At 36.5% G+C, this 26,236-nt stretch overlaps 1 protein-coding gene across 2 annotated transcripts in view; it reads left to right on the forward strand.

Moving 5' to 3' along the window:
- FoxK (forkhead box K) overlaps positions 1-26,236 on the forward strand; it is a 96,260-nt gene that overhangs the window by 13,434 nt on the left and 56,590 nt on the right. For both annotated transcript variants that reach the window (XM_069827057.1, XM_069827049.1), the window contains exons 3-6: positions 9,925-10,101; positions 11,647-11,812; positions 12,281-12,427; positions 23,373-23,563. In XM_069827057.1, the coding sequence (XP_069683158.1) occupies positions 9,925-10,101; positions 11,647-11,812; positions 12,281-12,427; positions 23,373-23,563 (681 nt within the window). The remainder of the gene's footprint in view (positions 1-9,924; positions 10,102-11,646; positions 11,813-12,280; positions 12,428-23,372; positions 23,564-26,236) is intronic.

Below are 26,236 nucleotides of genomic sequence, written 5' to 3' on the forward strand. Positions count from 1 at the left end.
CTTTCTCTATCCATTTCTATTTTCCCTTTTGTTACACAGCTAATCTATACAAAGCTCACCAAAGATTCTCCCGACACACATTTTGAACATGATACAAACAAAATAGTAACACCAATCTAAGCAGAAGACAGTGTTCTGAAAGCAGAAATAGTGTCAAGGCATCCAGATTCTCATAAGTCAATATGTAACAATCCGTTACTTCACAAAACCTTAACAGATGTTGGTGAAATACATTCTTTTTAACAATTTGTTAAATTACTAACAATCCATTAAGCTACTATTAAACATTTGTCGATGAAACTGGCCATAAGAGTATACATAATTTAAAGTTAAAAACTAATATTATGTAGTTTACAAGAGAGCAAAAATCATCAAAAGTAGACAAAATAAAGCAAAGAAATTTTAAACTAATTGTACCTAATTTTTATACTTTACTTACATAATTACTAAATAAGCAAAAGCACACGCATACACACACTCTAGTGTCTTGGAACATTATCTTCACAGGTCACCTTTATTTTCACTTCATAATGACCTCATCTCTGATACACAAATTTCCAACACTATATTTTGCAATGCAGTCCATCAACAGTGTATATCGGATCTTTGTGAGATCTTCCCAAACTGTGACATCTGTATTCAAGGTTTCTTGTTTTATAAGACCTCACTTCCAGTGGCTTGTAAACTTAACAATTACTACTGGCTGTGGTTTGTCCCTCTTAACATCCACATGACTCCCATCGATGTTAGCCGTCGCAAACTTTACACCAACTACTTTGATTGCAATTTTATCGGTGTTCTTTACCTACTTCCTTCTTCATACTGAAGATAAGAAGACACTGCTGACATTGGTACTGCTCCTATTTGTTGGTTTTCTTCATCAATTGAGAATGTAATTTTCCGGTTTATCTCTTTCCTCTAATGACTCCTGCAGTTTTCCAACAATAGCTTTATTGCACTCTGTTATAGATTGTGTCATTGAGGCTCTTATCAATAGTGCAAAACATTGCAACATTGCATCATCATGCCATGTCCATCACAACACGATGCGCTTCCTCCTCTATTGTTTCTTCATTTCCTCTTATTTTTTTTTTGTGCCACCATGTAAACTCAGAATTAAATATGATACAGGATGAAACAAATCCTGATGCAGAATAATTCAATTTATGATATAACTCTTTAAAAACACCTGCCAAAATCAACTTCTTGCACAAGCTTGTTTCTTGTCACTAGCTACTGTCCATAATAACAGTTGTTTATGACTGGAAGCATGATCTTTATAGTTTTCATGAGCTAAAATTTATGAAGTTGGTCCTATTGTTATGCCATGTGACTATGAGAATAATATGCAAGACACATTATCCACAGACTCAACTTCCAATCATATTTATGTTTACACATTACTTTGGCCATGTATTTAATGGCCACTTTTTTAAGGTCCACTCGCTTCAAATCCATTTCTGTTCTTGTGCATGTCCATTATTCTGAAGCTCATTCATCATAATTTGTTCTAAGAAATCATGAAAAGTTAATATGAAATTCTGGTAAGCACTGAATTCTTAAAATATTAATTCTGAGGTACGAAATAGTTCTAGTTCATTAGAAGAAAGGCAAACCCCTATAATATTACCAACATTTTTGTTACCACCATCATTCCTACAAGTTTTGGCAAGTCAACAACTCATTACAAATGCCATTCAAAACTGACATTCTTAATAGATTTAAGTGTGAAATAATTATTACACACAACGTGTCAATTTGAAAATGTATGAGTTCATTAGGAAAAACCAAAGGAATGACGAAATTACCATTATTCAGCTGGTTAGTTGCCACCAAATTGTTAGACATCCCATTAAAAGTTACACATCCTGAATTTATGACAAGTAGAGCAAATAGATCAGAATTACTGCACACATACCAAAATGAAGATTACATAACAAATTATCTCAAGGGCATTATCTATACTTTCAAGCTTTATGAATATGTGAAGTTGCAAAGGAATTTGTAAAATTATATATTATTTGTAAAGAAATTTTTTACACATCACACAATATTGTATTTTGTATGTAGGTATATACATATTAATACTGTAACACAGTTTCTCAATGGTCTTACTCAAAAATAAACATTACACCTATCTGTTGGACTTCCCATAATTAACAATTTCTTTTGAGGACTTCAGAAATTATGAACATTCTATTATTTGGACATTTTTATCTGGATCTCATTTCCTGGACGTTCAAGTACTGGACATATAATTTATGGACATTACCAAGTGGACATCGTGTCTGTGTTACCTCTGGGAGCTTTATTTTTACATAGCATTCCTGTTGCTATTGAGTTTTTCTTTTGGAACACAATCAGTCAATCACTCAAAGGACATTATGGCACATGTTGACTCCATGTTGATTTCACAAAATACTTCCACTCTGTTCTGTCTTTTGCTAGTTCCTCCCAGTTGGTAATTCCCATTTCTATGCATTCCTTCTGAATTTCATCTTTCCATCTACTTCGAGGTCTTTCCAGTGGCCTTGTGTTGTTAAAGGTGTTCATATATATATATATATATATATGTTTTGCACTGCTGGAATCATCCATACATATGACATGCCCTGTTCAATTTAATCTTTTGGTCCGTATTACATCTAAAATTGATGGTTGATTATAAAGTTTGTGAATGTCATTATTATGTCGGAACACATGCACATATAAATCGATTTTGAGCTTTCTATGAAGATGGGTTTTCTGAGGTGCTTTTTTTGCATGTTATCTGAGTGCAGTAATTTATTTCCTAAGCAGTTGAATGGATTTTGTTAGTATTCAGTTCTTGCAATAATACACAGAAAATATGTTTTTTATAAAAATATGTATTTTTTTAAACAAATAATGCAAATGACATTACTTGAAATTGGATCTAATGATTTTTTTTCTTGAATTATTTTATTGCATAAAATGAAGTGACAGATAAAGGAACATAAACGTTACAGTATGTCTCATTGTCTTTTTTATTGCATAGAATTAATTTTGTATGTTATAAAGTTTTCAGTTAAAATTTTAAGGCTTCAATAGATCTAAATGAATTACTTTGAGACAAATAACTTATAATATCTATAAATGAGAAATTGTATTCTCTTAGAATATTTGGTGTTATATTGTGTATAGGCCCTATTATCTTCATATACTAGACAAACATTTTTTAGAGTTTAGAGATGTAGCCTACCTAGTTGGGAGGCTGGAGGGAAAAAGACTTTTGGGGAGGCCGAGACGTAGATGGGAGGATAATATTAAAATGAATTTGAGGGAGGTGGGATATGATGATAGAGACTGGATTTATCTTGCACATGATAGTGACCGATGACAGGCTTTTGTGAGGGCGGGAATGAACCTGCGGGTTCCTTAAAAGCCATTTGTAAGTAAGAGATGTACCTGAATTAGGCCTACTGTGAAAAAAGTAATGTAACCTTATCAGCAAGGAAGCAGGAACAGAAAGTAGCATATATTCTCACATAACTTTTCACACTTTGTGTCGTTTTCATGGAATGGAAAAGTGGTTTTTGATATACTATCAGTGAATGCACAGCAATATCCTACACTGTTGGACAGGACCTACAAGCTTGCAATTCGTTCTTATATGGACAAAGTTTTAGTAATCTAGTAGCACATTATGCTGATTTAAAAGAGATCATTGCTTATTGCAGTGGTTTCCAACCTTTTTTGACTGACGACACACTTTATTTGTTTTTATTAATAATAACAACCAGTGCTTTTATTCTGGAAAAAAAGATGGTGGACATCTATGTAGAATATTTTATAGCGGATGGGATATTGTTCACTGCATGGGTGTTGTTCGTTCTTAACTTCTTTTTCGTCCAACTAAGACTTTCAAGGTCTAAGTGGCATTCATTTGTACATATTTGGGTTCCATGATGAAAAATGCAACAGAAGATGCTGGAACTTTGTAACACATTTAGGTGTTGTGCTATTAACTTCTTCTGGAATTCTTTTTCATTTTCATCAAGTTGATTTTCAAAACCCTCAACTAAAGAAAAGGGCAATAATTTACCTGCTATAACCGAAGACTCCCAAAACTTCTGTTGTTTTGTAAAATCCTTGAATTTTTTTTTGTGGCTGAAATAATAGTTTCTGGTTTGTGTTGCATGCTTATATTTAGAGTTAAGTGTCTCGAAAATTTCGACAAGATATGCTACTTTCGCACACCAAAAATTATCTTCTAAAAGTTTAACATACTCTGGCTTTTCGTCCTAAAAAATAAGAAGCTCGTCTTGAAGCTCTATCACTCCCATCATTGATTTGCCCCTAGAAAGCTACATGAGAATGATTACTTTCTAAATGGTTTTTTTTTTTTTAGTTTACTTGGCACCATTGACTGATTTGACAAAACATTTCCGCATATAAAACACTCGGGATTTTGTTTATATTCATCTTCACACCACGTAAAATCATATTGCAAGTATTCATCACTTTATATTTACTAAACGCAGTACGTTTTTGTGCAACTTGAAGGAAATTTTCGCTCACATTTGAATTAGCACTGCTGTCATCTAACCCAGAACTTGATTCTGGTTGTCTTTTTCGAATTATAAATTTGTCCTTGATAAAATCTAAATAAAGCATTTTTAATAAAATAGTCGCACTACCACCCGCTCACCCTACATACTGAAACTAACCAATATGTTCTAACGATTCTAAATTCTATTACTAAGTGAGAAGAGTAAACAAATTACTAAGCATTGTTGCAGGTTTCACTTTCATCCTAATTATCGCCAGGCAGAAAAATTAAATTTAACATTGTTGCAGGTGTTCACGTTTCATTGGTAAAGTCTGTCTCAAAATAAAATGTACCATATCAAAGATTTCGTTGTAAATAATAATGCGTTGTAAAGAGACTTTCTGGATGGCATAACATTTATTTTTTATTCCAAAATTTCCCAACACACTCCATGGGGCTGTGCGACACACGACACACTGGTTGGGAACCCCTGACTTATTGGTAGCTACGAGAGATTTTCTCGGCAACTGCTGTAATCAGACATGGATATAGACAAGTGATGTCTGGATTTAATTTCTGGTCTTGTTATCCTGTAATTTAGAATTCGTTCACTTTGCTGTGAACTGTGAGTGGTCATCCTTAGTGGTGTAATGGTTAATATGTGTGGCATCAGATCCAAAGTTTACATGTTCAAATGTAACGTAGGACATTGGATTTTAAGAACAATAAAAATACTTAGCATTGCTTGCTTCAAAAGACATGTAGTGCGAGGGGCCCTATGTTGTAGATTTATGTCTCTAATAGAAGGTTCCCCACAAAATATTCCTGCCATTCTTGCCTGCTTTAAAATTAGGAGATAGCAATGCAATGGGTTCATATCAGTGACTTAAATGTGCATGGACTAGTCCCACCTTCCAGCTGTAATCAATATTGTAACTTTAGTTCAAAAAAATAATGTTACGTTTATTTACAACAATAATGGCTTTCTATTTCTGAATTTAAACATTCCCGTCAACAATGGGTATTCCACTTAACACAGCAACACAGTATTCGTTATCGCACTCCACAGACGACAATGACAATTCACGTGGATTATTGAGAACAACAATGTACGCCTAATCTCAACTAATGTTCACAAAGCACTATTTACAAAACAAAACTGTCAGTTCTCAGTTCACAGTTCGTTTGCCTTCGCTAGTTCTTCTAGCTCATTCACTCAAGTTCACAGTATATCGAACCCAAGACTTCCGGAGATAGTCCACTGAACTTCGAACTCAAGACTTGCGGACCACTCAAGTCAAGTCGAACCCAAGACTTTCGGATACGCTGCACTCGCCTGGTCGCTGCCACAGTTGCGGTCCTCCTCACGTTGAACTCCAGTCTCGAAGGCTGGCTTCCTTGCTCGCTTATGGCTGCTTCACAAACCGACTGGCTGTTCTAAACTAAAATGATTATGCCGCACACTTGCCCTTCTATTTATTAGGTCACACAGTCTGCATTGTACTGTTCCCGAAATTTCTATGGATGCTGAGAGGATGGCACTTCTGGAGACTTCTCCGGATTTCTCCGCTGTTCAGATGCAGTTGCTTTTCCTTCCCTCTCTCTCTCTCTCCGCCACGGTCCAAGCTCTTGCCGAAGCCCACGTTTCCTTTCCCTGCGCCGCGCCCGCGGAGCTCGCCTCATCTCTCGCGTCTCCTTCCTTTCCGCGCGTCCTCCCTTCTGCCGGACGCGTGCTCGACTCCTGAGACAGCGAGAACTTTCCAGCGCAGTTGCCACAACATCATATCTTTTCTGCGCCTCCAAAATCCACTATGTGCGTTTAAACAGATTTTTCTGGAGAAAGGAAAAATGTGGAGACTAAGAGGAAGGCAGAAGATAGGAAAGATTGAAGAATGCCAGGGTTGCAGTGGAAAATCTGCCCTTGGGCAGAACACTGGGAATAATAAATTAAATGTTCTTTTTTTCCTCTTGAAAAACCTATTTAAATTTTGGGGGTGCAATGATGATACAATACTATATCATGAACTATTGACATGTTAAGTGCATTAACAGCACGGAAAATATTCCCAAAATTCTCTACAGCTTTGCGTATTTGAAAAAATTACAGCATCTATATATTTTTATTATATAATTTATGTGCTGCAACAATTCGATTTCTTAGTTATACTGCAAATTACTTGTAGGTTTTTTTTTTTTCACTAGACACTCCATCTTCTTTAGCCCGTAGATACCACAAACTTTCTCCAAATCAGTAAAATTCAAGACATATTTACAAGCACAACACTCCAAATAAATTATAAAAGACAAATGATAAATAATCTCCTAGCAACGCAGTGTTCTGTTGATGAACAAAAACTCTATGAACTTATGCACCAACCTAATACTTACTTACAAATGGCTTTTAAGGAACCCGCAGGTTCATTGCCACCCTAACATAAGCCTGCCATTGGTCCCTATCCTATGCAAGATTAATCCAGTCTCTATCATCATATCCACCTCCCTCAAATCCATTTTAACATTATCCTCCTATCTATGTCTCGGCCTCCCCAAAGATCTTTTTCCCTCCGGTTTCCCAACTATATATATTTCTGGATTTGCCCATACATGCTACATGCCCTGCCCATCTCAAATGTCTGGATTTAATGTTCCTAATTATGCCAGGTGAAGAAAACAATGCGTGCAGTTCTGCATTGTGTAACTTTCTCCATTCTCCTGTAACTTCATCCCTTTTAGCCCCAAATATTTTCCTAAGAACCTTATTCTCAAACACCCTTAATCTCTCTTCCTCTCTCAAAGTGAGAGTCCAAGTTTCACAACCATACAGAACAATCGGTAACATAACTGTTTTATAAATTGTAACTTTAAGATTTTTTGACAGCAGACTAGATGAGAAAAGTTTCTCAACCGAATAATAACAGGCATTTCCCATATTTATTCTGTGTTTAATTTCCTCCCGAGTGTCATTTATATTTGTTACTGTTGCTCCAAGATATTTGAATTTTTCCACCTCTCAACCTAATACTTAAACTGTAAAATGTAAAGTGTGAGCCAAATGTCCCATTACTTCCTATGTAGTTTGCACATATGGATGTGAAATATTTCTAAACCTGTATAGTTGGACAATGGAGGAGACATGATCAGATGAGGACAAGTTATTCCAGAGTGTCTGTGTATATGCCATCATTATCATGGCAGAGGATTAAGTCTTTGAGTATGATGTGAAATTTTCCTCGGCTTTGCTGGAGTGATGGAAGCAAATGCATTCCGAATGGCTTCTTTCAGTTCGTCAGTTGTGCTGTAGTCCTTTTTGCAACCTTCTGTTTGATGTAGGCCTACTCCCACAATGCATTATCACACGATGACAGGTCAGGACTTCGGGGTGGCCACTGCAGAGGTGCTGGCAACTGTGCAGAACCTCACCCAATCCATTTGTTGAGAAACACTTCATTGAGATATTCCCTTATGGCAATTGCATAATGTGCTGGTGTTCCATCTTGCTGGAACCATACTTGTCTGAGAAGTCCTCACTCTTGCAGTTTGAGGGATAAACTAGTCACGTAACATGGTAGATAGGTAATGTGGTTCACAGAACTGTCAGAAAAATATGATCATAACAGGGATGTAACAGACATTGTTGCCCACATCATCACATGCGGAGAGTTCTGTTTCAGTTCTTCAAAGAAGTGGGAATTTTCCTTACTCCAAAATTAAATGTTTCTCGCCTTTGCACTGCGCCAAATGGCACACTCATCCGAGAATAACACTTCTCCACACGCAGGGATTATTTGAAAGACATTGAGCAATTGTTCACATGTTTCCTATCATTTCAGCATATCATCATCATTTAATTCATTTACAAACGATGGTATAAATGACTTCAAACTAAATCTGTTTTCATATCCCTTCGTATTGTTGAGTACAGAAGTCCCATTTCCAGTGATAGCTTATGAACGGACTTTTTGGATGAATGTTCGACAGATGCGGCAGCATCAGCACAATTGTATTGATGGTCATCTTGAGCGGGGTCTAGCTTTGATGGAAGCTTTTTCAAAAATCTTTTTCTTCCACCGTAAAATTGCTGGTTCTGTAGAGCATATCTATTAAACCTTGCAGTGAAATCATTTTGAATGTCCCTCATTGATTTTCCTGTGTGCGGTCGCTTATGACTCCACGTGCGCTTATTACACATATACATTGACTCATCGATCCTGGTTCATACATATATCACAATCTGCAATGAAAACAGACCACAGTAAACAGTGATATTCATATCCATGGGGGGGGGGGGGTAATGTGACTTTGGCTCACACTCTATAAATGAAGTCGGATTTCTTAATTTTGGGATTATGGATTATGTAATTCAGAAAACAAAAGTAATAATCTCATTTAGGTGCACATCATTATGTTTTGTATATATAGGTAGGCCTTTTGAGTAATTGTTCAAGAAAATAAACAATAAATGGTAATATATATCGTAACATAATGAAGGAACTGAATGGTTGCAAAATGCGTTAAACGTATAATGAGAAATATGTTGCACTTTCGTGACACCATTTATTTATATTTTTTTACTGCAGTATTAATATGTTTCATTATAGTATACATTTTTGTGAGTTAATTTTGCTACATAGTCTTTACCAGTATCAATATGTTGCTATTTTATTAGTTGTGAACACTCAACTTCCTTTATTGTCTGTTAAGTCGTAAGTTCACAAAATATATTATCTTTTGATGTGCAACATAAATTCTATCCTCAATATTTTGTGTCACACTGATTTCCATACAGACTAGAAATATAATTCACTGTAGAACTGTTTAGTTATTTAAACAGACAACTATTTTACTGTGTTTGTGTTAAACTGTGTTAGTATTTTTTACCTTAATTTACTAGTTTCGATATGTCTGCATCATATTCTGTATCAGTACAACATTACCAATCATGAACACATCCTATCAAGACAACAAGAAACCAGAAGATAGTTCTGGTCTTCACTAGAATTCAAAAGTTGTTGCAGAACACATCAAAACTAGTAATTTGAGGTAAAATACTAACTCATTTTAACATTAACACAGTGTAGTATTATCACGGGGGGTAATATTGGCCCATTAAGGTTAACTTTAACCCATTAGAGAATATATATTTGCTTTTTTATATCTCCCACAAATTGTGGTAAATTTTAGTAGCTTTAAATTTAGTGTAGATGGCAGCTCCTGCCAGTATTTTGTGAGAATTATAACAATTCAAATATGTAGGCCTAATCTCTGTTGGGCCAAAGTTACCCCTGTTCATGGTAGTTGTTTCTTTAAATAACTTAACAGTTCTATAGCGATATATGTTAAAAGAATGTAAGCAAGAATGAAGAAATGTAATTTTTTCGTTTCTTTTCGTAAGGTACAATGTTGTTTCATTTCAGTGCTGCTAATTCTTGTCCAGCCAGTCCAAGAGGTGGGCATGGTCATGGGCGACGTAATGTCACTAATGATCTGCAAATGGCAGCTGTTTATGCAGCAGCAGCTGTTGCAAACAATGCTCCTTTACAGTCAGTTATGAGTACCATTACTGTTGCCTCATCTAGTGCTCCAGAAGACAGGTAAATAAAATATATGCAAAAATTTCGTTTACATTGTTTCTTGATCATTGTAACTTTAATCGATGTCTAAAATTGAAACTGTTTTGAACTGTTAATAGGTACGTCTTCTAAGGTTTAGGCTTAAAGTCCTAGTTGTTGCCATTATGGTTGAGTATGAACAGTATGAAGTTGAATAGCTATAACCATAAATATGCTGCATACTATTTGGTTCAGGAGTTTGCATTCGTGACTTAGAATAATTGGGGAGATCGTGGAGAGCAAGGGTGACTGGTGAAGTGTAGAATGGGATGCATCTTACAGATACTGTTAATGTAAGGAGCATAATATGTTGCCTTACATTTTCGAATACTTCCAGTGAAGTTTGAAACCTGCAGCTATTCTCTTATAATTACCAGACTTCACATGCTGCTAACAACTGTGCCACCTATTATGTCTGAAACAATTGTCCCTGTCCCTGTCCATTTTTTTTTTTTTTTATATTTCCACGTTTATGCAGAATCTTCCAGTGTTTTCTATAAGGAGTGAAGCCCCACAAATTCTACTTGGACTTGCTGGGATTTGAACTGAATCTAGTTTGTGGAAAGCTGATGTTCTACAGAGAATTCACAGTTATAAATATTGTATGGACTGTTATGGGCTGTTACATTTTTGGGACAACCCTAAGATTTAGTTAATCTATCTAAACAAATGGAATACGAGATACAGTGCGTAGTATAATAATATTTGCTATAAAATGTCTTATTAATGTTTTTATGTATAATGGACTTACACTGAAGGGTATACTGGAATAGTATTTGGTCAGTAGAAAAGTTTGTCTCCTGCATACTTATTTTCTCTCTTGAGATGAGTTTGTTAACTTAGTGTCAAAATCAGCTCAAGGAAATTTATTTGTCTCTTGTTATTGGATGTTCTTCACTTTATTTTGATTTGTAGGTTACCAGAGGTGCTGATAGTCTGTGTCCATTGATAATATACAATATTATGTTCTTACCATTTCCATTTGTTATTTTATTATTATTTCTTTTATCTTAAAAAAATTCAGTTTATTTCTAATACAGAGACTACTCATATGATTCTAGGGAATATTCTGCAATGGAATGGAGCAATCTCATCACAACAAACCCGTTCATTTGTTTTATTTGTAAAATTGGAACTAGATTATAAGATGGCAGTTATCATCTCAGTTTTTGGTTCCAAACTGTATACAAGATATGTCTTGTAATAGGCTGCATTCATAGATTGTGTGTTTCACAAAGAAACAATAGGCCTTAGGAGAGGTGTTAGGTCAACTACTTTTGTGACAAAGTAAGAAATATACTAATGCTATCTCGTCCGATATAGCAGCTATCGAGAATCTTTATCATTAAGAAAGTTACGCACTATTAAAAATTGTATGTGTAAAATCGCTGTTTTATGTAATGGAGCCTGTTGCTACTTTAATGAAGTTTTTGCTTTAAAACATTCTCATTCTGTTTTATTTTTGCCATACTTTCTATTCATTTTGTAACTATAATGATTTTTAAGAAGAATGTTTTCTTTTATTAGTCATAGTGGTGTTGCAATGTCAACCTCTGTACCAAGTCCTGATAATCACCACTCTTCAGCACTGGAAACCAGCAATAGCCACAAGCTTTACCGAACAGGAGGTCCTAACGGAACAGCAACTTCCTGCCCCCCACCTTCTGTCAATGAACCATACAGCCCACCAAAGGTAGTCATAAATTTGCTAATATGTGAAGTACAATGACTGATAAATTACAATATTAAAGCTCTTTCATTGCTTGTGTTTGTTTTTTATTTCACTCTGTATGCACACTTCTTGCAGTTCCACATGGGAGTCAGAATTAATGTTAAAAAGTAGTGGTTTTTTGAAGCCATTATTGCGTTGTAATATTCATGTCTTAAAAATTAATTTGTGATGTGTTTCTTTCATTCTGAGGAGGCTACGGCTCAATATTTGGCTATAATGTCTTTGTAGCAGTAATGGTGCTTTCATTCTAATTTTCATTGCTTTCTTCATCATAAGCTGCAAAGTTAATTTAATTTTTAATTATGCATGTTCCTTATTCATTAATTATTTACTTCACGTCATGATGTTGCTGTAAAATAGGAAGAATCAGTGTAACATTTGGTGCTGATTGACATTGACATGATTTATTGAAACTTTTTTTTTTTCCAGGATGATTCTAAACCTCCCTATTCATATGCTCAGCTGATTGTTCAGGCTATTGCTTCTGCAACAGACAAACAGCTGACTCTGAGTGGGATCTATTCTTATATTACAAAAAACTACCCTTATTACAGAACAGCAGACAAGGGTTGGCAGGTTTGTATAATGATTAATCATCTTTTTGTTTTTGCATCTAGCCTTGGGGTGATAGCAAGATATCTCCTATAATTTAATTTTTCATCTTTTTATTTTTGCACTTAGCCTTGGGGTTGATAGCAAGATATCTCCTCCTATAATTTAATTCGCCATACTCCATGAGTTATTGTTTAGAATTTATTTAATATATTTTTTCGTTCTGATGTCTAGAAGTACCATAAGCAGTTCATGAGGATATGTTTTTAGGTTTCTTCATTTACTTAAGTTACTTGTTCTTTGTGTAGTTCATGTCAGTGGTGTTTATATTGAGTTTATAGAAGTTTTCGTTGTCTAGTATATTTTTTATTTACATTTTTATACCCTGGTACTGTTCAGAATATGATTGCAGGCTGAAATGTGATTGCTAATTAGTCCACTTTGTCATACTTCCATTTCTGTTATTGTTTACATGACTTGGTGTCCTTTAGAATTAAACCACTTTATTTTATATTGAAAATTTTCGTAGAAACTCGGAATTTTGCATTGCTCGAAAGTAATGGAAGTATAGTTGCAATAATTGTTTAATTACAGTTTAGTTTTGGAGTTTCTTAAAATATTTTGTGAATGATGATTGTTTGCATCCTAGAGCAATGATGATTAATAATTGATGAATAGTAATGTTTGATATTATTATTGCATGGATGGTACTATACCTGGCGATTTATTTGTTGGCATATGAAGGCGAGTAAAGAAAACTGTTCTACTCAATTGCCTCTGAGTGCTGTTCCCCAATTAGCTGGAGTGCTACATGCTGCTGTGGATGTATGTTTTTGTTAGCACTTCCATCCACCTGTCCTCTTTTGATAAGGTTCTGAGAAAATACGTTTTAGCACAGCTTTGTTTATTGAATCTGTCAGTCCAACTTCCATATTTTAACAATATATATATATATATATATATATATATATATATATATATACATACACACACACACACACACACACACACACAGGGTGTATCAAAAATACGTGTACAAACTTCAGGCATGGGTTCCTTACACCAAAAGAAGGAAAAAAGTTCATATGAACATATGTCCCATAATCCTTTGTTTCCCCGTTATTCATTTATTACTAAAAGTTTGCGTTCAACGGCCTTCGAGGTCCAACCTCAAAACTTCATTTCTTTATGCACTCATTCATAGAAGGCTGTGACTCGTATCAGAAATGGACTGCAGATGGCGAAGTGTTGCCATGGAGACTTGTTTACATGTGTCATTTGTAATTAGTCTGTCTTAAACGTTGCAATTGTGAACGTGGAGTGAGTTAACGTGTTTCGTTCAACCATGGCAGGACGATATTCATTTCGTGAGCAGGCTGGCATCATTTTTATGTATGGTCGCGTGAATGGTAATGGACGCGAGGCTGTACGGCTGTATTAGATGGCGTTTCCAGATCGAAGACAACCGAATCATCAAACCTTTGTTGCTGTGTATCGTCGCGTTGCTGAGACAGGAACCGTTGCACCACAGACTGGTGATCGAGGAAGACCAAGAGTTGTTCGTACGCCGAACCTCGAAGAAGACATTTTACACTGTGCCGAAGACGATCCAGGTATCAGTACAAGACAATTGGCTGTGGCAACTAGTACATCACACAGTACAGCATGGAGGGTACTTCACGAGCAGTTCTTGTATCCATATCATATGCAACATGTGCAGGGCCTTTCGCCTGCCGATTATCCACCACGGGAGAACTTTTGCTGGTGGTTTCTAGCACAAATAGCCAATCCATTGTTTGTCTCATCAGTTTTGTTTACAGATGAGGCAACGTTTGGGAGACATGGAATTATCAATTTCCACAATGAACACGTATGGGCAGATCGTAATCCTCGTGCTGTATTTCAGGCTAGACATCAGCAACAATTTAGGATTAATATGTGGGCTGGAATTGTAGGTGACTGTCTGGTAGGTCCATACGTTCTACCAGCACGTCTTACAGGTGCTACCTACAGGGACTTTATCCAAAACACTCTTCCAGAATTACTGTACGAAGATGTGCCTCTGAACATAAGACAAAACATGTGGTTCATGCATGATGGGGCTGCAGCACATTTTAGTCGCCTTGTTCGAGATACACTGACTGGTGTCTACCATGACAGATGGATAGGCAGAGGAGGACCAGTTCAATGGCCAGCACGTTCTCCCGACCTCAATCCTTTGGATTTTTATCTTTGGGGGCACCTTAAACAATTGGTTTATGGAGCAGACATCCCGGATCAAGAAACTCTTCATCGACGTGTCACGGAAGCCTGCGAAACCATTCAACATCATCCCGGAGTATTTGAAAGGGTGCGACAGTCCATGATTCGATGAGTGCATGCATGTCTAGAAGCAAGAGGAGGACATTTCGAGCATTGGTTATGAGTTTTGTGTGTTGGCATATTATGAGTGTACCAATGTGTTGAACAGTTCCTAACGGGGAAACAAAGGATTATGGGACATATGTTCATATGAACTTTTTTCCTTCTTTTGGTGTAAGGAACCCAAGCCTGAAGTTTGTACACGTATTTTTTATACATATATATATATATATATATATATATAGTTCCGAGGGAAATTGTAGAAGTAGCAGTCAGGTTCAGACCATATTTTACGAACTTTATAATTGTCTTTTTTCATCTTTGAGGTGAGGGAGTGTTTAGTCTTTCTCTTGTTCTTTCTCTTGCACTGTAGCATCATGGTTTAAGACATCCTGCCTAGGAGTTGCATTATGGAATGCTTGCTGTTTTGAGTCCTCAAGGGGGAAGAAATTTTCTCATGAAATTTCGGCCAGTATATGAGACCAGTGCTCATCCAGCATCATGATGCACGTGGTGAGCTATGGTGTTAGCGAAATCAGGTTACGAAAGCCAGCTATAATGGCTTGGGGGGGGGGGGGAATCATCGTGCTAACCACACAATACCTCCATTCTGGTTGGATGATCGTTTACCTCTGCTTCGGCATGTGGACATAGGCCAGTAACTGGTTGGTCAGTCTGGGCTCTTAAAAGATTGTAGTGCCATGGATTATCATCATTATCATAAGTTTCTCTATTTCTTCTTTCTTTAAGAAAACAGCTCATATCATATAAATTTCGTTTCAGATTTGTTGGACTGTGGGTGTGTATTTTGAGTATGTAAAATATACTTGCGAGTTTGCATGTGCTGTGCAAAGTGTATACAGGGTGTCCCATTTATCTTAACGACCCAAAATAACTTTGTACGCAAGCACCAAATGAAAAATTGTTTCATACAAAAAATGTACAACTGAAAGGGGAAAATAATTATGATGGGGAGGCAAGCTTGCAGCATTATGTATTAATAAGATACGAGTACTAACATTTTTTCATTTCATCATGAAGAGTCGTAGAAATATACTTATTAAATTAGGTTTATAACTTGATTACAATAGCCTACACCACAATTGCACATGCCGTAAAATACATGTTTTGAGTTTATATTTCCTAATTGTGGAATAAAATACACTCAGGGACAAAACAAAACCGGACACTTCTGTATTTGCTTGTATTTTGTTGCCAATTATTTCAAAATGAAACAAAACCTATTTAAACAAAATAATGTTTCATTTAGCACCTTATACGACAACATTTGAAAAAAAAAAAATCTCTGATGAGAAAATTTACAAAAAATTACAAAGGGCGTATAACTATGGCATCGTTTGGTCTGTTTTTTCATTTTATGGTGCCTTAAACATTAAAAACTCTTTTTAGTAACGGGTATTACCCCCTCTGGCTTGAATAACTGCATCTATACGTCTTGGCATGCTCTCAATTTGGTTAGCAATGTCTTCTTGAGGAATAAGTTCCCATTCTTCGCCAAGTGCTCGCCTCAACTCTTGTAACGATTCTGGTCTCGGTCGTCTATTCTTAACACGCCATCCCAGCATGTCCCACACGTGTTCAATTGGGTTCATGGAAGAACATGGATTCCCACTTCTTGGAGATTAATTGGGTTCATGTCTGGACTCCTTGCTGGCCATGGAAGAACATGGATTCCCACTTCTTGGAGATAATCTCCGACCGCATGGGCAATATGCGGCTGTGCATTATCATGCATTAAAACAAAATTATCGCCTACAAATTGACCAAATGGCACAACATGATCAGCCAAACATTCATTTATATACCTATCAGCTGTTAGTCTTCCATTTTCAACAAAAACCAACTCTGTACGAGCATCCGTACTCACTCCTGCCCAAACCATCACTCCACCACCTCCATGCGGCACATTTTTGGAAATGCAACACTGTGAAAATCGTTCTCCCCTCCTTCTCCAAACTCTTTCACGTCCATCAGATGAGCACAGATTGAAACGGGACTCATCGGTGAACAGAACACAGCTCCACTGTCCATTTCTCCAATCCCTGTGATCATTTGCAAAATGCAGTCGTTCAACTCGATGCATCCTGAGAAGTCTGGGACCAGTTGCAGGTCTACTTGATATCAGTCCACTTGCTTTCAACCTCCTTCTAAGTGTTTTGGCCGAAATTGGGCGTCCATGCATGTTAACAAATTGCTGGGCTACACTAGTAGCTGGCAGGTTGTGCTCCCTAAGAACTCTCAACACCATATACCTGTCTTCATTTGGATTTGTAGCTCTTGGACGACCCGAACCTGGTCTTCTGGTATATTCTAGGGTCTCTCTCTATACCGTTTTATGGCATCCCGGGTTGTGCTTCTAGCCATATTCATAACATTTGCAATGTAACGTGCACTGCATCCATCATCGTAAAGAGCTACAGCTCGAGCCACATCTTCAGGTCGCATCTTGTTTTAAGACAAATGTTACAACCCCACTTAAACTCAGAAAATGTAAAAATAAAGAAATAACGAATGATAACGATAATGAAGCACAAAATGGTTGAGACAAAATTGTTATAGCTGAGACTCCAAAAGCAAAATTGGAATATTTGGTTGTAATGGCTTGTTTATAAAACAAAAAACAATCAACAATGTATACACGTCTCCATATTGTATGAGAAGATAATGTTTTGCAAAATACCAGCAAAGATTAAAGTGTCCGGTTTTTTTTGTCCCTGAGTGTATAATAGATCATTAATCATTGAAAGCATTAATAAGCTTTTCAGTTACTACAAAGTCATTAAAAATGAAATTTTAAACATATTTCGTAAATCTCTATATGCTGGTATAGCAATGTTGCCAAGTGTACGAGCATGACTTGTTAATTTAAGATGGCTATGTGTTAAACCAATCCCTCCTCCAGATAATTAAGAAATCTGCTTATGAACCAGTCTTTAAAAAGTCATTATTCATTTCAGAATGGTAATCTGAATTTCTCGATATGGACAAGAGCGAAATACTCATTTACTATCTGGAATGAAGCCAGTTGTCGCACATCCTGCATGTGTGACTGACTACAAGCCTGCTTCATTTGTCTGGTGGCAATTTAAGACCGCCCCTACCTCATGAGCCCTGTTGTCTACGATTCTGATTCACCTATATTTCGTCCAAATAGAAAATTGGGCGCTAATCTCCTGAAATTCTCAAGTTGTGAACTGTCCTTAGGAATTTTATTCGAGCAGCAACTATGTCACCTCTTTTCATTAGAGATCTCGACCATCATTTATTCTCTTGTAACATTTTTTTAGAGTTTTGTACATATATAAATGAAATAGAATCTTTGTAGTACATCTTTTCTCTCATTACATGAGTTAGATTCTTTGCTGTTTGATATTTTCCTTCATTATAGAATCCATAAATAGTTTTACGCAATATATCTTTCGAAATGTCATTCCAGATAGTTATAATATGCTTCGACCTATAATAACACTTTCCCAGAGACCTGAATAATGGCACATTATACTTCCTACTGTCCTTGACTTCCTTGCAATTTTTCGTAACTGAACATACACTAGGGCTGGCAACTCTAGAGGACGGAAATTCGGGACATATTACGAAAATAAAAAGCACATAAACTTATAATGAATTTCAATGCAAATACACTTGTATTTTGACGCACAATTAATGAATTAGAATTACCTTCATGTTATTATTTGGTTGTAGCGGTGTAGCCCTATATTAAGGAACATGCCATAAGTCTGTACACATTAAAAAGCACAGGGGTTGATAAGTATACATGTCTCTACACTCACTACATAACATTATTTGAAAGAATACTTGTTGCTTCCTTTGTTTTTGTTTATTAGTTCTTAGTTTGTTGAAATATAATAAAAAAATTCTGTACATGGCATTTTAAAATTCGTCTTTACTAAGAGTTCTGATTTTACAAGTTCTGGCTTCACCCAATTCCTCTAGTCAGTTCAGAGATTCTTCATTTTTTAAAAAACTCACTCCACATGAGCATTGCTAATTGGAAGAGCATGTATGTGTTCAGCAATTTTCTTTAAGTTTGGCACACTACATGTCTTCAAAAGTGTCCCAGCGTTCTTGGGGAGCTGGTAGATCTTTCAGTATTGGCATTGTCTCTTTCAGTAGGCAACACTCTTGGTACGATGCATCGCCATTTTCAAAGTCCAGTTCTATATTAACATGCAATATATTCACAATTTCAGTAAGGACACTGAATGTGAAAGTATCATTAAGGCTTAGAAAAGTGATTTTCTTAAAGAGTGAAGAATAATAATCAAACCATTTTTGAAAATAGTCAATGGCCCTCTAATACACATTCAGTGCTTCCTTCTTAAAAAGATCCACATCAGAATCACTCAAGTTATCAAATGCTGTCACCAATGAGCGCCACGAACTCGCTTCTATGTTCTATTCAAAGAGCTTATAATACTTACAAACTCTTTGATTCTATTCATCAAAAAGTATATCGTATAATTATAAAATGTCTTGGTAGCCATTGCAAACTACGTCGGATCTCTAATAATGAAATACCAGTATGAAATTAGAATATAATATTGCAATGAACAAAGTTCAGGAAATTAAGGATCCTGAAAACAATTTAATTTTTTTCCTGCATAGAGGATTGATTTCCTGACAATCTGGAAAAATTCCTGACGGTTGGCAATCCTAACATACACTCACACTGCACACATCGGCAGCAAAATTTTGGCTCTCGGAAAAATTGACGGTAGCACATTTTTATTCTGTCTTGCACTGTAGCACTATGATCTACAACAGTGGTATTCAATCTTTTTTGCTGACATACCTCCAAAATACATTTATTTACCTTCTTAACGTGGCTTGCCCTTGATGACCAGTATGAAGTGACCGAGGAAGACATTGTTGGCATTGTTATCAATGGGGAAAAAGAAACAGAAGTGAAAGAAAACGTAGTTGATGAAGATGGTGCCAAAATAACATGCAATGAAGGATTCGAAGCCCTTGAAACAGCATTGAATTACATGGAGCAACAAGAAGAAACCTCCAGCACTGATGTGTGTTACTTCTGTAGAGAATGCGTGACATAGCAGCAAAAGAAAGGCTCTTGGGTGGCAAGAAAAAGTATATTACAAACTTTTTTAAACAAATTTAGTTTTGGAACTGTTATGAATCTGCATAAACCTGTTTTTAAGCTCAATTTTTTAGTTGTAAGCTTCAACGATATTTTGTTTCTCCTTCCCTGTTAACCAACATTTTTGTTTATCCGACATCCCTCCGGCCTGTTTGCGACGGATAAGCAGGACTCTACTGTATCGGTAAAATGCTATTTTTCTAGCCAAAAGCACAAATTTACAAAAATTAAAGGCACTTTTTAAATACTCAAAACATGTCAATCGATTATCTCTCTATCAATTTTTGTCCGCTCGATTTGATAAATTTCATATATTGATAATGAAGGTCAGACAATTGATATACGAGGTCTGTCTAAAAAGTATCCGACCTTTAGCCAGAAAAAATATTTCAAATACCTGACGGGGTTGGGACCCTAATCCCCTTCAAAGTAGGTCCCTTGTGCTTGCACACACTTAGCCCACCTATCCTTCCACTGCCGGAAACACCTCTGGAAGTCTTCTTTTGGAATGGTGTTCAGCTCCGTCGTCGCGTTCCGCATTATCTCTTCTCTACTCTCAAAACGGGATCCTTTCAGTGGTGTCTTCAATTTTGGAAACAACCAGAAGTCGCAAGGAGCCAGGTCTGGAGAGTGGGGAGGTTGGCGAACGGTTGTAATTCCATGTTTGGCCAAGAAAGTGTGGATCAATTGGGATGAATGTGCGGGGGCGTTGTCGTGATGCAAGTGCCAGTTGTTCGCCGTCCACATATCTGGTCTTTTGCGCCGAACTGCATCACGGAGTCGCCGGAGAACATCGTGATAGTACTCTTTTGTCACCGTTTGTCCTTCCGATGCGTATTCGTGATGCACAATTCCACGGACATCAAAGAAAACAGTCAGCATCACCTTGATTTTGCTTCGCACCTGCCGCGCTTTCTTCGGCCTTGGAGACTCAAGATGCTTCCATTGCGACGACTGTCTTTTTTGTTTCTGGGTCGTACCCGTACACCCATGACTCATCTCCAGTTATCACGGTGTTCAGAAACCCAGGATCAGTGTTGGCGGTGTCCAGAAGGTCCTGTGTAATGTCACGACGGAGGTCTTTTTTTCCGGGGACAACAACTCGGGCACGAATTTCGCAGCCACTCGGTTCATGTTCAAATCATCACGCAAAATTGCATGTGCAGAATCTTTACTCACTCCAACCTCTTCGGCAATCTCCTGCACGGTCAAACGACGATCTGCCATCACCAAATTTCGCACCCTCTCAACAACAGCTGCACTCCGAGCAGTTTGGGGCCTGCCACAACGCTGCTCACTCTCCGCTGATGTGCGGCCATCTTTGAATCGGTTGAACCACTCCTTAATTTGTGTTACACCCATTGCATCTTCCACAAACACCTGCTGAATCTTACGAATTGTTTGACTTTGAGAATCACCAAGCTTTTGACAAAATTTGATGCAGTATCTTTGCTCAATTTCTTTCAGTCATCTTGCGAGAAAACTAAATCCGACAAACACTTAGAACAGCACCTTACTTGGCGACCACCAGCCAGTGACTGGCACAAGCGAAAGCGCTGAAAAAATTCGAGCATGCGCATTACGGTTCCTCCTTCCACCATGCACAGTGGCGCCGCCTTAGAATCACTACTTTGCACGGGAAAATTTAAGGTCGGATACTTTTTAGACAGGCCTCGTACATATAATATCGATTCTCAAGTCCTATTTTTGTTGCGGACGTGGCTAAAATGTGCCGTGTCAGTTTACTCGGCCATTTGCTTTTGAGATCCCAGCAGAGTTGGTTATTCTAGTTTTATTGGAAGAGTTGGTTGAATTTGTGAGACACATTCTCATTCGTAAAATGGGCGAACAACTGTAATTGCTCATGAAAGAGTCCAGTAATATTCCATTCAGGAACTCTATGCTTCAGACACTAAGACAGTTTTCTGTAAATTCTGCAATTGCCGCATTGGAGGATAAAGCATTTTCAGAATATTGTTTGCAAGTATTGTGAACACCAACAAACAATGTGATAGTGAACGTGTTTTATCACAGTATGGTGCTGTTGTTTCAGGCAGACGATGTAATTTGGAGGAAAACGCTGAACTGTTCACAATGGTATATTTTGAGAAATGAAAGGTAGAATATACAATGTTTCCTTTGGTAAAAAGTAGATGCTAATTTGAAAAAAATAGTTGCTAAATTTGATGAAAATAGATACTAAAAATTCAGTTATTAGTTTCGAAGATACATAACTTTTTGTAAGAGAACAAAGCGAAAAATTAAAGTTACAGGAAATTACAGTCAAAGTTTACCGTCATTCAGAGCTTTAAAAATGGCATCACAGTAGCTAACAAGGCCATAAATATGCTTTATGTAATATATTTTTCACATATTAAAGATTATTTTAAAGAATTTTTTTCTTCCTTTTAATTTGCTGGTTTCTTTCATATTTAACCATCATTTTGCCTTGAAAACTCTGTGCAGCGGAGCTTTAAAAATAGAGTCGCAGCAGCTGACAACATAAATGCGCATTAAATTTAATGTAATTACCTCGCATATTAAATCATATTGTCGTGTGAATGCAAGAACTAGGTAACTTGATTTTTCATATTTTGTGACGTTGCCTATTTACTTATTTATTGCACTAAGGAATATGTCTCGTTTTCATTTACGTATTTGTTATATTGGAAAATAGATGTTGCTGGTATCGTTCGATCAGTTACCAAGTTCTTGCATTACATTTTGTGCGATTTTTGCTATGCTGTAACAGAGGTAATTAAAAAACGCAAATTTCGAGTTATCTAGTTCTAGCATTCACACGACGATATTTTAAAGCAAAGGTTTATTCTTTTTTAAATTCACTGGTTTTCCACCATATTAAAACCATCCTCTTCTCTTAACTGACTAATTACTGTTAAAATGTATGAGGTTCCTTTGTGATATTTGTTACCATATTCTAGTATTATAACAAGTCTTCCCTTAGATATTTATCATCATCAATTCATCATTATCACCATCACGGCATGGATCTATTGGCCTGTTCTAGCACTTATCTTGCAACTATTGTTCCATCTCATAGCAGCTTTTCCTTTCTTCTTCCATGTGGAATGTAGTTAAAATTTGTTTGGGAATCCTATTGTTGTCTTTTCTATTGATATTTGTATTTCTTAATTATTCATAATAAATTAAATTGGAAGTTATTCAGTTTGTCACAATTATTGCTACATTGTGATCGAAAAGTCCCTCTGCAGCTCCATTAGTTCTAGTAATCCTGTAGAAAGTTGGCACGTAATCCTGTAGAAAGTTATTTTTTCATTAATTTCGGTTTGACAACTTTACATCCCCAGTCCATCATATGCTTAGCAGCCAGTGCTGCCACTCGAATTCTCTGCCTAGTGGATTCTCGGCTACACAAGCACTGCAGAGAGACTTTTCGATAGCATTGTATATCTTCATCATCTTATAACATTAACTTCTTTTTCACAGAATTCTATTAGGCACAACTTGTCACTGAACCGTTACTTCATCAAGGTTCCACGATCACAAGAAGAACCTGGAAAAGGCTCTTTCTGGCGCATAGATCCACAGTCAGAAGCGAAACTTATAGAGCAAGCATTCAGAAGAAGAAGACAAAGAGGTGTTGCTTGTTTCCGTGCTCCATTTGGTCTTTCTTCTAGGTAAGTACTCTAGTTGTTCTGTCTATGTCTTAAACACTTAATACACTTAAAACAGTAATAGAAGTAAATAAGAATACAAATGTGTCTATGTTGCTGAAGAAAAGAGCAATCATCCATCCAAGCTTGATATTGAACTTGCTAGAACAAGTTTCTCCCTGAGATGTGGAATGCAATTGCCTGCACTTCATTTTTCTTCTGTTAAAATTCATTCTTTTATATTAGTAAACAATCATTGTAATAATCAGCAGTGAAACTCAGTTCCATAGCAAAATGTTAAAATATGAGGCGCAACTAGAAAGTAAGTTTCCCATGGACCGTTTACAGAAAGAAAAACCAATTTCGTGAAAAGATTTATTGGAACAGATACAACAATTGAGTCCACCTGGATAGTGTAATCAGTATAGCACTGGCCTGTGCTCGAGTTTGCGGGTTCAATCTCAGCCCAGGTCAATGGCATTTAAGTGTGCTTAAATGCGACTGACTCAAGTCAGTAGATTTACTGGCATGTAAAAGAACTCCTGCGGGACAAAATTCCGGCACACCAGCAATGCTGATATAACTTCAGCAGTTGCAAGTGTTGTTAAATAAACCATAATTCAAAAATTTTTTACAGCAATTGATCTATTTTTCAACAAACTCCCCACCGGAATTGAGACATTTGTCATACTGTGGGATTAACAAGGTGCAGACTACTGTCACATACTGGTTCTGATCCCAGGCGACAGACTTCTATGACACAGGGATACAAAAGTTGATCCCAAGATATGACAAATGTCTCAATTGTGGGAGGGGGGGCGGATAATGGGGGGAGAATATGTTGAAAAATAGGTCAACAATTGTATCTGTTTCAATAAATCTTTTCATGAAATTGTGTTCTCCCCCTCCCCCTCCCCAGTAAACGGCCCCAGAGAAACTTACTTTCTGAACTGTCTTCGTAGTTCTAAAATTTCTTAGTACAAGGATTCTTTACAACAAACTACAATAATACACCATCAAAATACAAACCCACAAAGGATTATCATAAGACACAGTGTCCAGTATCACACTGTTTAATATTATGATCAGTTATGTACTGTCACAGCTAAGAGAAGTCCAAAATATCAAATGTGCATTATATGTATATAGTCTGGTAATCTAAACTTCATCACCCCATAGTAAGCATAAAATACTTGCAGTTTCAAATGAAAAAACACTCAGCAAGCTATCTGAATGGTGTTCAAAAATGAAATGCTCATGACAGAAACAAATTATTAGCTTTTGACATGATGTTATTGACAAATATCATTTAGCATTAAGGTGAACAGTAAGGAAATTAAAAAAAAAAAATTAATACTTGCGTGTTGATTCCAAATTAACATGGAACAATCATATAGACATAACAGCAGTATTGAGAAAATTGACAAGTAGTACATAACATAATATAAAAGATACGAGGGTGTTTTGAAAAGTAATGCCTCCTAATTTTTTTGTGTTATTTTTAACAAATATTGGAGTGCTAGCTGTCTTGCATTCTCCTGACAAGGAGAGGACACGCTCTGTATATCACCGAATGAAATAAGATTGTGTAAGATGAAAGTACAAGAAGTACTGTTTAAATTCATACCTGCGTTCGAATCTTAACTGGTCCTATATTTTTTTTCTTTTAATAATGATTAATAGTGTGATCACAGTAATCTATTTACATATATCATATTTCTCAATGTATTGAACGCTTCGTCATGTTTTATACAAATTACTAATTAACTAACATTGTATTGTAAAGGATAAACAAGGAAATATTGCTCACGTAGGCAGGTCACTGGTGTCTGTTCTATTTCTATTCCACTTCATTTTGTACATGTTTCATTATGATAAATATCATAAAAACACACAAAACATACATATTTTCTGCACCATGCACAGCAAATGAAAGAGGGTTGTCCACAGTCACACCCATTTTTCCGCACTTCTGCTGCGAAACAGACATCTTTCACATTCACAAACACTTCTCATTCGTTTATTAATTTTGATGCATACCACGCATATTTCAACATGGCTTTGAATATAGGAGCTGACAACTGAAAGTGAATTAAGGAGTGAATTTTGAGGGCATCCTCTCTTGAAGTAATTTGTCGTCCAGTTTGTAAAAGGAAAGAGCTATTTTGCAAATATTTTATTAAAATCTTCACCTGCCTAAAACGATAAACATCACAGGACTGGCATAATCCAGCAAATTTGGGTGAAATCACTTTAAGGTTGCACGTTACTTCATTTTCTTCATTTGTAAATATTTCATCATACAAAGAAGGATTTACCTGCCCTTCCCATGAGTCCAGAATTAGAAGAAATGGCTGCCCTTTCACATATATCTTTATTATTTTCTCCAGGTATTGCTTATGGAGTTGAGATGTCAGCTTTCCTGATGAAGAACATGTTACACATATATTTCCGAATTTAGAAGTGAGTTCATCTACTTGACGTTGCACTCTTGGGCCAAATTGTCCTTTTGGTTCTAATAATAATAATAATAATAATAATAATAATAATAATAATAATAATAATATCAAGTTTTAAAAAATGAGAAGGCATTAGGATTCGAACTGGGGTTGCCTGGATGACAACTCAGCATCCAACCATATGAGCTACGCTGTTACATAGCATAATGTTTCCCTATTAGGCACCTAACGGAAGTAT

Source organism: Periplaneta americana, chromosome 1 (assembly GCF_040183065.1).
Source record: "Periplaneta americana isolate PAMFEO1 chromosome 1, P.americana_PAMFEO1_priV1, whole genome shotgun sequence".
Lineage (NCBI taxonomy): Eukaryota > Metazoa > Arthropoda > Insecta > Blattodea > Blattidae > Periplaneta > Periplaneta americana.